The 15,089-nt window shown below is 34.5% G+C and overlaps 1 protein-coding gene across 3 annotated transcripts in view; it reads right to left on the reverse strand.

Annotated features, from left to right (window-relative positions):
- DENND1B (DENN domain containing 1B) overlaps positions 1–15,089 on the reverse strand; it is a 209,780-nt gene that overhangs the window by 61,365 nt on the left and 133,326 nt on the right. For all 3 annotated transcript variants that reach the window (XM_088153197.1, XM_088153196.1, XM_088153198.1), the window contains 3 exons: positions 11,182–11,282; positions 4,175–4,220; positions 2,732–2,833 (listed from right to left, as the gene is read on the reverse strand). In XM_088153197.1, coding sequence (XP_088009323.1) covers positions 2,732–2,833; positions 4,175–4,220; positions 11,182–11,282 — 249 coding nt within the window. The remainder of the gene's footprint in view (positions 1–2,731; positions 2,834–4,174; positions 4,221–11,181; positions 11,283–15,089) is intronic.

Genomic DNA, 15,089 nt, shown 5'->3' on the forward strand with positions numbered 1-15,089 from the left:
ATCTAATGGAGTTCACATGTATAGAAAGTCATAAAGCCTATATGTATAATTTAAATGTTTTGGTGAACGAGTTAAAAAGGCCTGTTAAGTTTCAGCTAATTGTATTAAACTGTTGATTAGATTCGTGCCAAATAGTAATGTTTTTCAGATTGCTGCAAAACTAACTTTTTCTGGAAATAAAAAAAAGCCATTCTCAATAAATGAGATGTCATAACATGAAACAGCACTGTATTACAATTTTAAAAGTCCTGGGCTGTTAAATACTGTAACAATAGAAATAAATATCATATAATAATTTAAGTCTTCTGGTTATACAAAGATGACTTATAAAAGGAATTCAGGAATTTAGGAGTGATTCTGAATTCATTTTTTCATTCCTGTAGAAAATGTAAAGCTTCATTTATATACTCATTTTTTCAGCTGTCCACAGTAAGACACTATTTTATCCCTTGTAACATTTTAATAGATATAAAGAACAGTAGATGATATACAACAGGCATAAGAATTGAGACATAATGTACATATGGAAAGGAACCTTATTTTATATGCATCTATTCACATATTTTCATCTATTGTACATAAAATAATTACATAACTATTTATATTGATATCCTTTGCTCAGCCTTGCTTATTATTGTTTAATATTGTTAAACCCACCATCAAAACTGTTACCAAAGAGTCAACTTTGATATATGTACATAATATTTATAATGCAGTATCAGTTTTATATATATCAGTCTATAAACTACCAAAATTGCAGAAAGGACATACCAGTCAACTTTCAATCTATACTTACATGCATTTTTAATTAACAATTAAAATTTACAAAAAAGCCTTGTTAGAATGAAAGCTATCAGGACAGTTAAACATCTGGTAAAACAAATAAACTACAGTATGTTTTACCAGAAGGAAAAAATAAAACTTTATAGAGTATACAAAATAATATATTGTGTTATGTTAATATTTTACATGGAATGTTCATTTTTGTAAAAGGCCCACTGCCTGTTCCATGAAAGAGTAAAAACATTAAAAGATCAAATACACTTTCTACTAAATATATTTAGGAAAACTGGCAAATCATACTGTCTTTTAGAAAAACAGAAGAATCCAAAATAGAAATGCAAGGATCTTAGATAATCACCAGTAGGTTTATGCAAAATGTGAGCCTCCATACATCATGTGTATAAAAATAAAGAAACCCCTTTTGTGCTCAGAACTGTGTGTGCTTGGAAACTACTGAACTATAGCTCTATAGTTTAATTTATTTATATTCATTCATATGGGACATACATAAATGACCATTTCTTCTTAATGCAAGATCAAAATATATATTTCAATTAACAACTGCATAATATTTTGGGATTTAAATTTGTTCTGATATAACTTCTAGATAATGTTAATTATAATAGCAAAAATGATTTTAGAAGTGCATCTTGCAATCAGCTATGTGTTACCCATGTCTGTTATTTCCTTTTCCAAAGCAAAGTAGTAAAACATTAATCTGAATATTTATTATGCTTTTGTTATGTTTTAAATAATGTATAAGAATAAATGTCTTAATAATATAATAAATAAAACAACTAATGTATTAAAATTACTATAAACAGAAATAAGGTTGCTGTCATACTGTCTTGAGTGGTCTATACAAGTATATATGAATGCGTTTGTGTGTGTGCTCACATGCATATATATATTTCAGGAATAATGTAATATTATTTCAGTTTTACTATGAACCATTTGTTATCATCAACTTCTGAATTCTGCCTCAAAAATGAACAAAATGTGATAGGGAAAGGAGTTCTTTTTCAGAATCATGTTGCAGAAGACCAAGAGAAAGTGAAATGCTATTCTGGGGATGTCTATCTGACATGAACTGTAGAATATGTTCTATTATAAGCATCCAGGAAAAAAAATCTTCATGAGATCAAAGTCCAAGAGTAACTGGCACTTAATTTATCTTCCTTTACAGACAAAAGACAGTTTTCGTCATTTTCAAAAGGATCCAATGTCTTTTATGACAAACAGGGCTTGCAGTTTAATTTACAAATAGAATTATAAGTAAGGCATCTTTGCTCTGCCAAAGCAAATGACAAACAGAGTACGGTTTTCAATTCGTGCCATCCTCAGCAGGATGGAAGAGATTAAAATAAAACTGAAATAATTTAGACAAAACAAATAAATGTTTCAGAAAGTTGAAGGAGATCAAAGTATGCATTTTCTGACCCCACTCTACAAGCATTTCTTATTATATTGACCAATGTCATCAGATCATTAATTAAAAGGAGAAGTGCTGGCAGGTGGCAGGGAACCAGAAGCCGATAATTGGCCCCCTTCTTCTTTTTGCTTTCAAAAACTCCTTTTTTTTCCTTTGCAAGATATGCCACTAGGCAGACAGAAATGCCTACTTTGTAATATAATGATTAAGATGAGATGAAGAGACTCTTGCGTTTAAAGCTATGCCTAATGAATGCAGCTAGCTTTATAATTATGATCTCCCTTTTTCTTCTACAGTAAGAAGTATGATGCTCCACTCAACATTTCCTGAACTGTCAAAAGCAAGTAAAAAAAACAAAAAAACAAACAAAACAAACAAAACAAGACACCATTAAATAGGAAATCTATAGCGGATGGCATGATGTTCGGGGGGTACTCTTTTTTTTCTCCTACTTAGTATAGCAGGGAAACGTCAGTAATTCAAACACCCAAGAGGATAAAACCAACTTAGACTTACCACTTCACTTGGTAGATTGCTCAGGTCATTAAATGGTGTTTCCAATGTATTTGTGTCAACATTTAGCATCACCACATCCTCCAGTGATTTACATTTGACTCTCTGGATAGGGGAAAATATCAATGCAAGTATTTGAGTGCTTCTCTTCCTTATTTTAATACAAAAATAATCACATGTTCAACTTACAAATCTAAGTTATAAACAAACAAGGAAACAAACTGGGGATGCAGCAATCTAGGTCACAAAGAAATAAGGCAATATTTATAAAGCATTGGGTTCCAAGAACTTTCTTCTGTAACACATCGTTAATTAATGAAATTTACTAAGGTGGTGATAGACACTAGCTGAGGTGGCTTTAAAAGCAGAATTTATTGAGGATAGACCCATCAACAGCTATTTACCACAATGGCTGAATACGATCTCCTTGTTCAGGATTCTTCTGTCACTGAGTAAAACGTATTGGGTTACTCTCTTTGTGGAAATATTTGCCTAGCCACTGTAAGAAATGAGATGCTAGACACAAATGGACGTTTGATCTGGTTTGGCAGGAGACTCTTTACAGCCTTCCTTTTTTTGACCAATGCAAGCATGAACTGACAAAACGCAGCAAGCAGAGGCTTACAGGCCTGAATAACAATAAGAAATAGATGACGTATTATATTCTCGCGATTGCGTACATTCAATGTGTATAACATGTCCCCAATGATATCAGAGAAGCAATTCCATAATACTGCTGGACAGGCTTTCTAGAGTTTCTCACTCTTTTAAGCTCAGCCAGTGTCATCCTAGATGAAGCAAATAAATTAGAGAAGTCTTCCTAGTCCTAGTTCTGAGCACCTTCTATGCTGAATGAAGTGGTCAATCAGATATGAATATACTGAGGGGAGGCTTACTTTTCTTAATAAGGTTCCTGGCCATTTTCTTTCCTTGCTAGTTCTCATTCGCAAATAACTGCAAGCATATGTGAAACAAGCAGGTGATCCTGCCTGGTTCCTCCCCACTCAATAATTCTATCCCCCTCCATACAGAAATCTAGATATCATTAAATGGCATGCTGCCAAAATAGCTTGGGAGAATGTTCAGCATTCCATTTTGATGCTGATATATTTAGGGCTGCTTCAAGGGCTCACGTGAAAGAAACTTACTGTTCTCCTCCACTGTAGCTAATGAAGATGGGAAGTTCTCCCATTCTGTTTCTCAACTACAGAGAATCTCAAAAAAATGGAGGTTGTCTAAGAAATCTAAGGTTAACAAACTTGCTTCTTTTATGTATCCTACCCATCCAATTTCCCATAGAATTACTGTTTTCCACTGCTACATTTCATTTTTTAAATAATGAAGCCTTTTCAGGAATAGTATAGTTAGACCCAGCTACGCTTTCAAAATATTTACACAGAATGCAACCTTAACATGTAGCCATGCACAAAGAATAAAGTTACTCACCTCCATTAAACTGAAGTGAACTCCAATCAGATAAGGCATTGGTGCACTGAAATTAAGGGAAAAAAGAAAGAAATGCAACAGATACTAGAAAGATAAAGAACTGTCATCTTATGAGAGTGAGCATATTTGCCATTTCCAAATATTGCAGTGCACAAAAACCGTTCTGTGAGCTGGGAATATCTGGTTCAAAACCTAGCTATCATTCCAGCTATAAATTAAGGACTAACACAAGACTATCTTGCAGAGATGTTGCAAACCTGAGGACATATACTGAAGAGTATGAATACTTTAAAATGTGAGCTTTATCAAATAGAAGTTGCAGTCCTTTCCCCATATTTTTTCTTATTATGTATGCAGTATTATATGCTTGCTGATCCATCTCTCTCACTGAGTCTAAGTACATATTCAGACGAAAACAACTGGATTATCTCCATCTATTAATTACTATTTTGTATCTTCTACATCTTTGCCATTTAATTATTTGCTTAGTAATGTATTTCTAATCTGTGCTCGATCAAGAGAACTCAGGGTGGAGATAAAAACCAACAAACAAATCAATATGAAAGCACTTATTAATACATGAAGAACAGATAAACCAAGTAACAAAATGCTAAACTACCAACAGGCTTGGGTAAACTGTCAGGTCTCAATGCGATGTTAAAAGAAAACAAATGCATGCTTCAGCCAGGCTTTTGAGAGAAGAGAGTTCCATAAACCAAGCAGAGAAGTCCTCTCTCACATTTGCACTTCTCCCAGTAAGTGGAAGGTGGAGGAAAGCCCCCTCATCAAATTTTTATATTTAATATTTAGGCAGATGATACAACAGAGGCTGTCCTTTAAATATCAAGGTCCCCAGCTGTTTTAAAGCCACCATGAATACCTTGAACTCAGATCAGAAGCTATTGAAAGCGACAGCAGTTCCTGTAAAACTGAGATAATTTTGGTCAGTTTGGGCTACCTAGCAATTAAAAACATAGGATAGTCATCCCATAGTAATGTATGCTCCTATATTTTTAATCAGTAGGCAAGCCTAAACTGTCCAAAATTATCAAAGTACTAGAGCTGTAACTGACAAAGATGAATCTAGCACTACACTCAAAATACACTCTCAAGGAGAGAATATATTCATTTCAGTGCATGTTGGTTGCCCACTTCCCCAAAATAGGAACCACTGATCCATACAGACACCATCTTGTCAAATAGTGTTGTTTTATTGGCTGTGATGCAGCTTATTAAGACATCTAGACTGCAGTTTAATAACAGTAGTGATGTTGCACTGACTCTAAAGACTGGGAAAAATAAAATTGGGTATTATCATCACACTGATGACACCTGACTTTAAACCCCTGATGTTCTTCTTTAGTGTGTTCTTTTATATTTTAATAGAATGAAGGACAGAAAAGGACCTCATAGCACCTCCTAACTCAGTAGTCTTGAGATGAACAGAAATCCCCAAATAATCTCACTTTTGCAAGTTAATTCAATAAATTAATCTGGAGTAGAAGTGGATTATTTCTATTTTTCATTTGTTGATTTATTCATGGAATAATCTGTTACACTGAATCTAGCTAATGTAGAGTTCAAAGTACCAGATCATTTGCATTAATACGACAAAAAAATTGCCAGAATGGGAAAAATGAAAGGCCTTTACATGATCTTTCTAAAAGATACAAAGCTTCTACTTCTATTACTTTGCATCTACTACTACATACAAGAAGCCTAAGATGATCTGGCATTCTTGTAATGTGACCCTTCCCCCAAACCCGAGCAGTTGTCACAGGGGAGGGGACAAAAATAAACGCACGGAAGCAGCATGTGAGAAATATGGAACAATTAGATGAATAGTTAGTGGTTTTGATCTGCAATAGTCTATTTTTGCTACAAATTATAACTGTATATTATTGTGACCATACAGTGAAATTGCTTACGCAAACTACTTTAAAACATTCATTTACCTTCTGAACATCCTTTCAATAATATTATAGCATGTGTTCAGAATGCCTGCCTTCATAAGCAGATGATGTCCTCCAGGCAGTACTAAGTTTGATTAAATTAAATTGTTAAATTATTACAAAAACATTTTGGTTACTTTGTGATACTGAGATCTAGCTGTATGTATTTGTATGTATATTCAAGATCAAAATGCTGGGTTTAATCTTACCTTACTTAAACAGCTCTACTGTATGAATAATATGGTCACCTTGAACAGCAGTGGATTACACAAAAATAGCAAAATGCAAGGTGACCATGAAAATCTTACACAGGAATCAAGCAGTAGAATTATGCCTTCTATTACACCCTCATGCAAAGAAAGAAAACCCTGCTCTTTTAAATTTTAGGTAGGTAGGTAGGTAGGTAAGTAAGTAGGTAGGGCAAGAAAGGCATACAGTATTAAAAAAAGGATTAGATTTGATCAATAGAAGGCAGGGAAAAGTTGAAGTCTGATGTGTATTACAAGAATAAGGTTGGGTTCAAATGCAATTGTGATTTACAAAAGATAACAACTGTATATTTGTATATTTAGTAAATAGTTAGAAATACACTTAGTTTCTTTTACTTATATTTAGTATTTTTAGAAAAACACAGAATTGTATCACTTTTAATTTCAGCTTTCTTTCAGTATCTGACATTCTGGCCAGAGTCTTATCAAATCCAGTATATGGCATTGAGTTCTATTTGCTCACTACTTCCCAATGGTGCTAAATACTCAGATAATTTAGCCAATATGTATGCTTAAGCTTTATGTTTCTCTTTTAGTTACCCAATAAAAGTTCTTCAATATCCCCTAAAAACTTTCTTCCTTATGGGGAAATATAATTCATTTTTTTCTGCATTTATGCACAACAGCCTTAGGATAGTCAAAGAAAATGATTTGAAACAAAATGGAAGCATTCCCAGGATGTTCTTAAAATGTTTGTCTTTTTTTTTAAAAAAATCATATCTCATAAAGCTTGCCCTGAGTTTTACCTAAGAGGTGCCCATTTTGATGGTATTGATTATCTGTCATGGCATAGTCTTTTGTGCTCAGATGCACATGGCCAGCAAAATACAAGGGTCATAAGAGGGACTCAACAAGGGAATGATTTGCAACATAGGGAATGTGTGCTGGGACCAATTTATGTCCCTCATTCATGACATGCATCATAGGCACAGATGACCTAACACCAGGTTCACCTGAGACACAATGATATAGTATCACAAACCAGCATGGGGTTCTTGGTTAAAGCAGATAACTAATTGCTATAAAGCTTTCGCACACATCTGGCAGTAAAACTTTCCTTCGTACTTCTTTAATACACACTTCTTTTTTATAGTAAATACAACAGAGATATACAAAGTCTAAATGTACTTTATGACTGCCAGAGTGATATTATGCTACATACATACTATTGTTCAAAACAGCACCAAACACATTGAGGAGGCTGTATCGATTATGCATTTTTTCCCCATCTAGGGACATTTCTCACCTTGTGAATTTGAACTACAAACTTAAAATTAGGCATTTTGTTCTGCATGTGGGATGAACAGAATGATCAACCCATAGACCACCTACATTTCAACCCCCTTATTTTTGTGGCCCTCAGAGCCTTGGAAATTATACTACTAGATTTTAGAGAATTATACTAAAAAATCCCACAACCCCAACCAATAAAAAGCTATGAGTTTTTTTCTATTAAAAAAAAAATTTCAATTCACCCTAAATAAATACTCTCAGAATCTTAATCCATGCCACTTTTGGTATGTTACCACATTGCCATCCTTGGCCTTCAAACATGCAAAACAATAATAAAGAGCATACAAACTCCCAATGGCAAAAGCTTGCCAACTGGTACAAGAACCATGTTTACAGTTTACATATTAGTCAGCTCTATGGGTTTGAAATGTGACTTCACTGTAAAATAGAAAATAATATTATAAAATGTTACAGGTATTGGACTGGTGATTACAGCCATGAATTTAGACTGGAGGTTCCAATCCTAGCTATGATACTTTTTTCTAGGTAAGTTAGCCTCATTTTCTATATAAACTGGAGTAACAATAAATACTGTATGACAAAGAATACACACGTAAGATATACAAATGATTGTGTAGTTTATACTGCTTTACAATTTACTACAAATGTTAAGAGTAGTTATATACACTGACACAAAAGTAGTGTAAGACAGAATAAGATTTTTAGTTTCTTGGAAAACATGCCAATTTGTAATAGATAGGATGCAAGAAGTTAGTTTCCAAATCCCACTGAGCAAAACTGCATTCATGAAATTATTCCACTGAAGAATGGGAAGATGATTTCTGCACATTCCTCCTTTCAATTGTAGCCTCCTAAGAAGCTGATTAAGGTAGTTGGGGACATTCCCAAATCCATGAGTCATACTGCAGGGAGTGGCAATAAAAATTATCTCCCCAAAATCTTCCCTACAGTAGAACTCTTCTATTTGCAAAGCAAACATTCCAATTAACTATGGATCATAAACCAATAAATATTTTTACAGGAAGTAGAAGAAATTGGTAGTATTTATGCAACCTTTGGAATAACAAACTTCAATGTCCTGAAGTTGATAGATTGATAAATCAATTTATGGCCGCTTTAAATGGTGTAACATTAGGTTCCTACAATCTTAAAATATGGTTGGTACTACTTCAACAAAAATCGCTTCATGTATATTGGATGTCTCAGGGAATGTTTACTAAGTGTTGGAAACCAAATGTGTCGCTGTTGGAGATGCTACTCAGGAATTGGAACATTAACCCATACAGTTTGATCTTACTCTATTATCAACATATTTGGGGCTGATATCAAATAGGATTCTCACTATGACTTTGTATTAATTGCTTTGTGTTAAAGATGTTCTTCTTAATAATATCTATAATATTTCAAATCTATCATGGAATCAAGAAATCTGCACTTTCTGGCCTGGGGGGTGGTAACAGAATTAACATACTACATGGGAAGTAGAAATCTATGTCCCATTTACAACAGTGTATTGTTGATACATGCTGTCTGCCAACATTTGCATTACTTCTTTTTCAACAAAAAGGAAATACACTCTAGGTTTTTGAAGTAATTTTGTTTATATATTAATTTGGTGGGTCTTTTTTCATTTGATTTACTTGTAATTAAGATGTTTATGTTAGAAGTTATATTATTCCAACTCCATTGAATGAGCATATACTTTTATTCTGTTAATTAATTTAGTAATATAACATTTATTTTAAAACCCTGGGGTATTTCTTCATATATGTCCAAGGTAAAATGAGATATTATCTGCATTAAAATAAAAATGCAGTTTTTTATTTAAAAACAATGCTTGATATGAATCAGTTTTTTCTTCATATTTCATAGAAAAGTAATACTGGGGAAAGCTTGGCATAATCAGTTTCTGATTAGTAGTTTATGTCATTAAAGAAAGTGTCAGGCACTTAAAAGGAGAAAAAAATAATCATGACAATTAAGACACATGCATATTTTTTTCTTCTGGTAATCACATCAATTTATGAAATCTAGTCCATCATTTTCCTAAAATAATTGCTATTTTATATAAAGTATGAACTGGAAAATTATTATGGCTTTATTATGAAAAATGTTTGTTCTACAGTATAAACAGGGAGAATCTCATAAGAAATCATTATGCAGTTCTAAGGAGAATTATCTAATCCTTCAGAGTGTTAATAGAGCTTCTCAAAAACAGACGCTTCATAAAGCAATGCATATAGTGCTATAGGTAAGAAACTATACCAATAAGTTAATGTGATTGTTTTTTCTTGTTTAAAAATTAAGCAACAGCAAAGCCTGTCAGACTTTTTATTTGGCATCAAAATAAATCTCAACTCTCCAGACACCAATTAAGCAGAATCTTCGAACACATGACACAGCTAGATAAGATGCTTTACTCCAGATAAGGAAGAGGAATCAAGCTGTCTATAAATCTGCTCTAGGCTTTAAATTCTAGGCCTTTTCCACACATCTTTTCAAGTGAACAGACTTTTGGCCATTCTTTTCCTGGCACTGAAAGTTGGACACACCTACTCAGTGTCTACATAAAGTTTACTCTGGCCTGAGCATCACTAGTTTCCCCCTCATCAGCATCACCAGTTACCCCTCATTATACCTATGAAAGAGCGCTGTATGATTGGATAATGACTCTAATGCCAGGAAAAGTTCAGCTCTTTTTGACATCTTAAACTTTTGCTGTGTATTTTATACAATATAAATGAATGAAATTATTTCATCCTAGAAGGGGGATGGTCCTTCTTTCAGCTATGTTAGCTTTGAAGTTCTATCTCTGCCCTTTGATTTCAATGATTTTTAGTCCCATTAAATCATTGCTTTCTTTACTGGGACAAGTATATTAACTTATAAGACTTCTAGATAAACTGTGCCCGTGAAGATGATGTAGAATCTTGGAAGTATTTGTGCTATTTAAATGCTAGGCCTATTTTGTGCTTGTACTGTAACATTTTATTTACTTTTTATTTATTTATTGTATTTATATATTGTATAACATACTAAGAGATATCAAATAAGCTCTGAAACACCACACGTAGCACACACAAAATATCAAACAGCCATTACTAGATTAGTAATGATGAAATTCAGTAGCTCTCAACTACTGACTACCTTCCCTCAACAGAGAAACATTCAAAGCTCACATTATGGAATCTCTACATCCATTTGGAGCATACAGAAAAGAAAGATAATACGAAATTTTGGATTTTATCTAAAGTCTGTAATTCACCAACTTCTAAGACCTAGTGATATAAACATAAGTCATGCAAGTCATATAAGTCATGTTTCACATCTTAGTTCTGCAGCAGTACAGTTTAAAATATGTTTACCTGTATTTGTTCTTAGTTTAAAGCAGTGCCAAATATGGCATGTTTTCAGTTTAAGTCTGCACTACTAGAACTGGGTTTAATGTTCAAGTGATCCTATGAATTTAATTGAACAGCAGTCTTGCTTAATTATTAGAGAGATAAAGAATAATACATATTTAGTCTCTTACCAGCAATAGTCCAGGAGATGTGGTGGGAGCACTGGGATGTATATGTGCTGCCAGTACATTGGATATAGCAATGCAGCTGACCCATGGACACAAGCAGTTAACTAGAATTCAAAGCAGACACAAAAGTGTAATGTTAAAATAATAAAAAAAAGAAACAAAGCATTACATTAAGTATGTCAGCAACAATAAACCTGCAACTAAGATGTATATACAATATTTAGATAAAACACTAAATTTCTGTGTACAATAGAAAGGCTGTATCACTATCATTCACATAATGAAATATCAGTATCAATCATAGTCTTATAAAGAGATGTAGAAACAGTTGCATCTTCTACTGAAAGGAAGCCAATTCAATCTATAAACGTTTCTTTATATATTGATTCATATGGAGAATGCTGTCACTCAAAGGGACAAAGCACATTACACGTTCTCTCTTTATTGTAATGTGAACCAGAATATAGGAAGGAAGATTGTATTGAAAGATTTTTCATGCTAAGAGACTGGATTCACGGCAGAACGTTGGGTTTTTGTACATCATTTAGGAGATTTATAAACTCTTTCAGTTTTACACACACTCAGACGCACACATGCACACAGGGATAGAGATATGGGAGATTGGTACAAGTTCAGCTAAATTATCCAAAATGCTTGCTGATTTTCAGAAATACAACTGGTAATTTTGGAAAAGAAATACAATGGTCTATGAGCATTGCAAATACCTGTAATAGATTAAGCAGAAAAAAGCCAATTCAAAGCCCTCCTCTATATGCTGCAATATTGGAAATACAAATAAATTATAGTAATAAAAGACAGCTATATTCTTTCTACTTCATCTCACACTGAGTTAAAGAAGAAGAACAGTTCTGCACATGTACATTCCGGGATTCTCTCTCAACTAACTATCTTGGACTACATCTCTAATCCATCTAAAGTTTGCCAAAAGTAAGTTTTACTACAAGCAGTAATATGCTCCTACTTATTATGGCCATTGTTAAAATTATGTTCTGAAAGAGATGCAAAAGAAATGAAAAGTTTTACATGAGGCATTTTCCACTGCATGGAATCTGTTGATACAAATGCTTTCTTTCCCCCTCCCACATACAGGTAACTTGGATTTGGCAGCAAACATTCTAACTCGCATCAAGAAATTATGTGGTGAGTGAAACGTTTGTTCTTGTTATAAAACCAAGCAGTCCAAATAGTTGATACATACTGGTCTACAATAGAGCAGCTTCCATTTTTATAAAACAGCATTCTCAGTTTTTGTCACACAGCACAGTGCCAGGAGACTCAAACAAAGTGAACACAAAACAAACAAACAAACGAGTCTGGACTTGCTTGGATCTCACCATACGAATAAAAATTCCTAGGACTGTGGATCCCCTCGGGATTCTTGTGCTAGAAAATAACTCTGGCCTCATCAAGGGACACCTCAAATGGATTTGAGAGCTTATGCTTCACATAGTAACAGTTTATGCTATCAACATCATTCTTTAAAGAACAATTGAAATAAATGGCTAAGAATAAATCTCTCTTCACACAGAAGTAGGGTTTATACCATACAAGAACATCTTTTCCTCTTTGACAAAATCCTTTTCTTTATATAGCAAAGCAGCAACAAATTAGCAGCAAAGAAATCAGGATATTTTAATTTGTTCTGTATTTGTCAGGCCAACAGACATTTAAAATGGTAGGGCAGAAAATGAGACAATTCTACAGCCAGTTTGGTGTAGTGGTCAAGGCATCAGGCTAGAAACCAGGACAAGGTGAGTTCTACCCACCTAGGCACAAAGCCAGCTGGGTGACCTTGGGCCAGTCACTTTCTCTCAGCCCTAGGAAGTAGGCAATGGCAAACCACTTCTCAAAAACCTTGCCAAGAAAACTGCAGGGACACACCCAGGCAGTCTCCAAGAATCAAACACAATTGAACGGATTAAATAAAAAGTGATAGTATAAGAGTATAATTGTGGCTTTCCCACCATTTCAGTCAGTCAGTCAATCTTTATTTGGTCACTGACCAGCATAAAATAACATTAGATGACAATTTACAACCATCCAAATATGATATGTGGAGTCCTATGATATGTGGAAAAATAACTAAAATTTAGAATTACTGACACACAGTACATACAATATTTATAAACTACAGTATTAAGATTATGGAAACTTAGAGTATAATACAGCGTTTAATAGAACTGTGTGATATAAGTGTTAATACATAAAACTATGTAAAAGCTAAAAATCAAAATTACCAGAAGAATACAAAATCATTATATCACATTTAGCACTGATATTTCAGCTATTTCCACTATAATGGGGCACATCTGAGGCATAAGATATGCATCTAAAATAAAACGCACATATCTCTAATAATAATAAAAGTCATAAAACTGCAGGGTTAAGACTAAAACAGGATTAAATCTCCCACAAGAAACAACGTGCCACCCCCCTGAAAAAATCCCAACACATCAGAATGACCTAAGCATGTACATTACTGTCCTACCCAGTGGCCTTCAACTTTCGTCAGATAGTTACTGCAGCTACAACCATCCCAAGGTTGCCCACTCCACTCCTGTCTTAAAGAAACAATGGCCTTTCTTTTGAGTAGAGGAAGAAAGAGGAGGCATTCTGAGATCTCTCTCTGCTGCCGGTTTGAGGCCAAAGGAGGCCCCTGGGATAACAATACCAGCTGCAGCGGTTGCCATGCAGGGGGAGACATGGCAGAAATGGCCCAGGTACAGAGATCAAACACTATGCCAAGGACAATATCCTAGAGAGAAAATGCTATTAAGACAAGCAAATGGGACAAAGCTGGCACTATTTTAAAACCTTTCCTGATAAAATGCTAAACAGGGGTCTTACTTTTATTAATGAGGAGTTAAGTCTCCACTAACAATTGTCCCAGGAGCCCCAGTCTGTTTTACAATTCACAAAGGGTACAAGAAATGCATCTTGCACATAATACCATTCACTTCTTAAGTGTTAGCCTAGCTCATATTGTTAAGAGAGTTATTTGAACTATGAGGGAAATTAACAAGGATGTGTTTCTCTGGGCAAACTCATTGCAAAGAAAACCAGATGCAGCCAGCAGATGAATTTCACATGAACTAGACCCTAATTCTCAGAAGACACTGTATGGTCACAATAGCCAGAATATAATCTACTGCTCTGCTTTCTCTTTTTAAATCTCTGCTTATCTACTATGTATTTCCTGATGCCATAATAAAGTACATTTATTATAATATTCTGATTGCAACGAGCTTAGGAACTCATACCTGGCATCAAGTACGGAACCTTTGTTCACAGGACTGAGAATTCTGCATAAAGCCCTCTTATAGTAAACATGCCAGAAGACAAAGACATAAAAGCACCAGAATGTAACTTTTCTTATCACTGAGATAACGGATCTCACAAAAGAAAGCTCCTCTCCACGTTGCTATACAAACTGGAGCCATATTAATGAGCAAAAGAGCCATTCCATGGATTCTATCTATATAGCCTAAGGTGTCTGACATTCTGCCAGTGGCACAAAAAACAACTAAGTACAGCATTTCCTACCTCACGTACTGGCAACTCACAACTCATGTAGTCATCAAAGATCTCCCAGGTGGCCTACCATAGATGCCTGTCAGGAACATGATTGAAAAAGAGAAAATAGCACATGGTTCTACAACACTCCTCCTGAGGGCGATGTGTACAATAATATCAATAGACAGGAGAGTTTGGAAGAGAAAGGGTATGCATGTGTAGACAGATGCATGCTTACATACACGTGTATATTAGACCTATGTGAAGTAGCACCATTTTGTAGAGGCTCCTCAACTCCAACTGATAGACTGAGCTGCTTCCACATGGTGTCCTAACACTGAAAAGCAAGGCATTTCACTATGATGTCTCAAGGTAGG

The sequence above is a fragment of the Python bivittatus genome, unplaced genomic scaffold (genome assembly GCF_059951505.1).
Source record: "Python bivittatus isolate LINGU-HERP-01145 unplaced genomic scaffold, Pbiv_v1 ctg000700_np1212, whole genome shotgun sequence".
Taxonomy (NCBI): Eukaryota; Metazoa; Chordata; class Lepidosauria; order Squamata; family Pythonidae; genus Python; species Python bivittatus.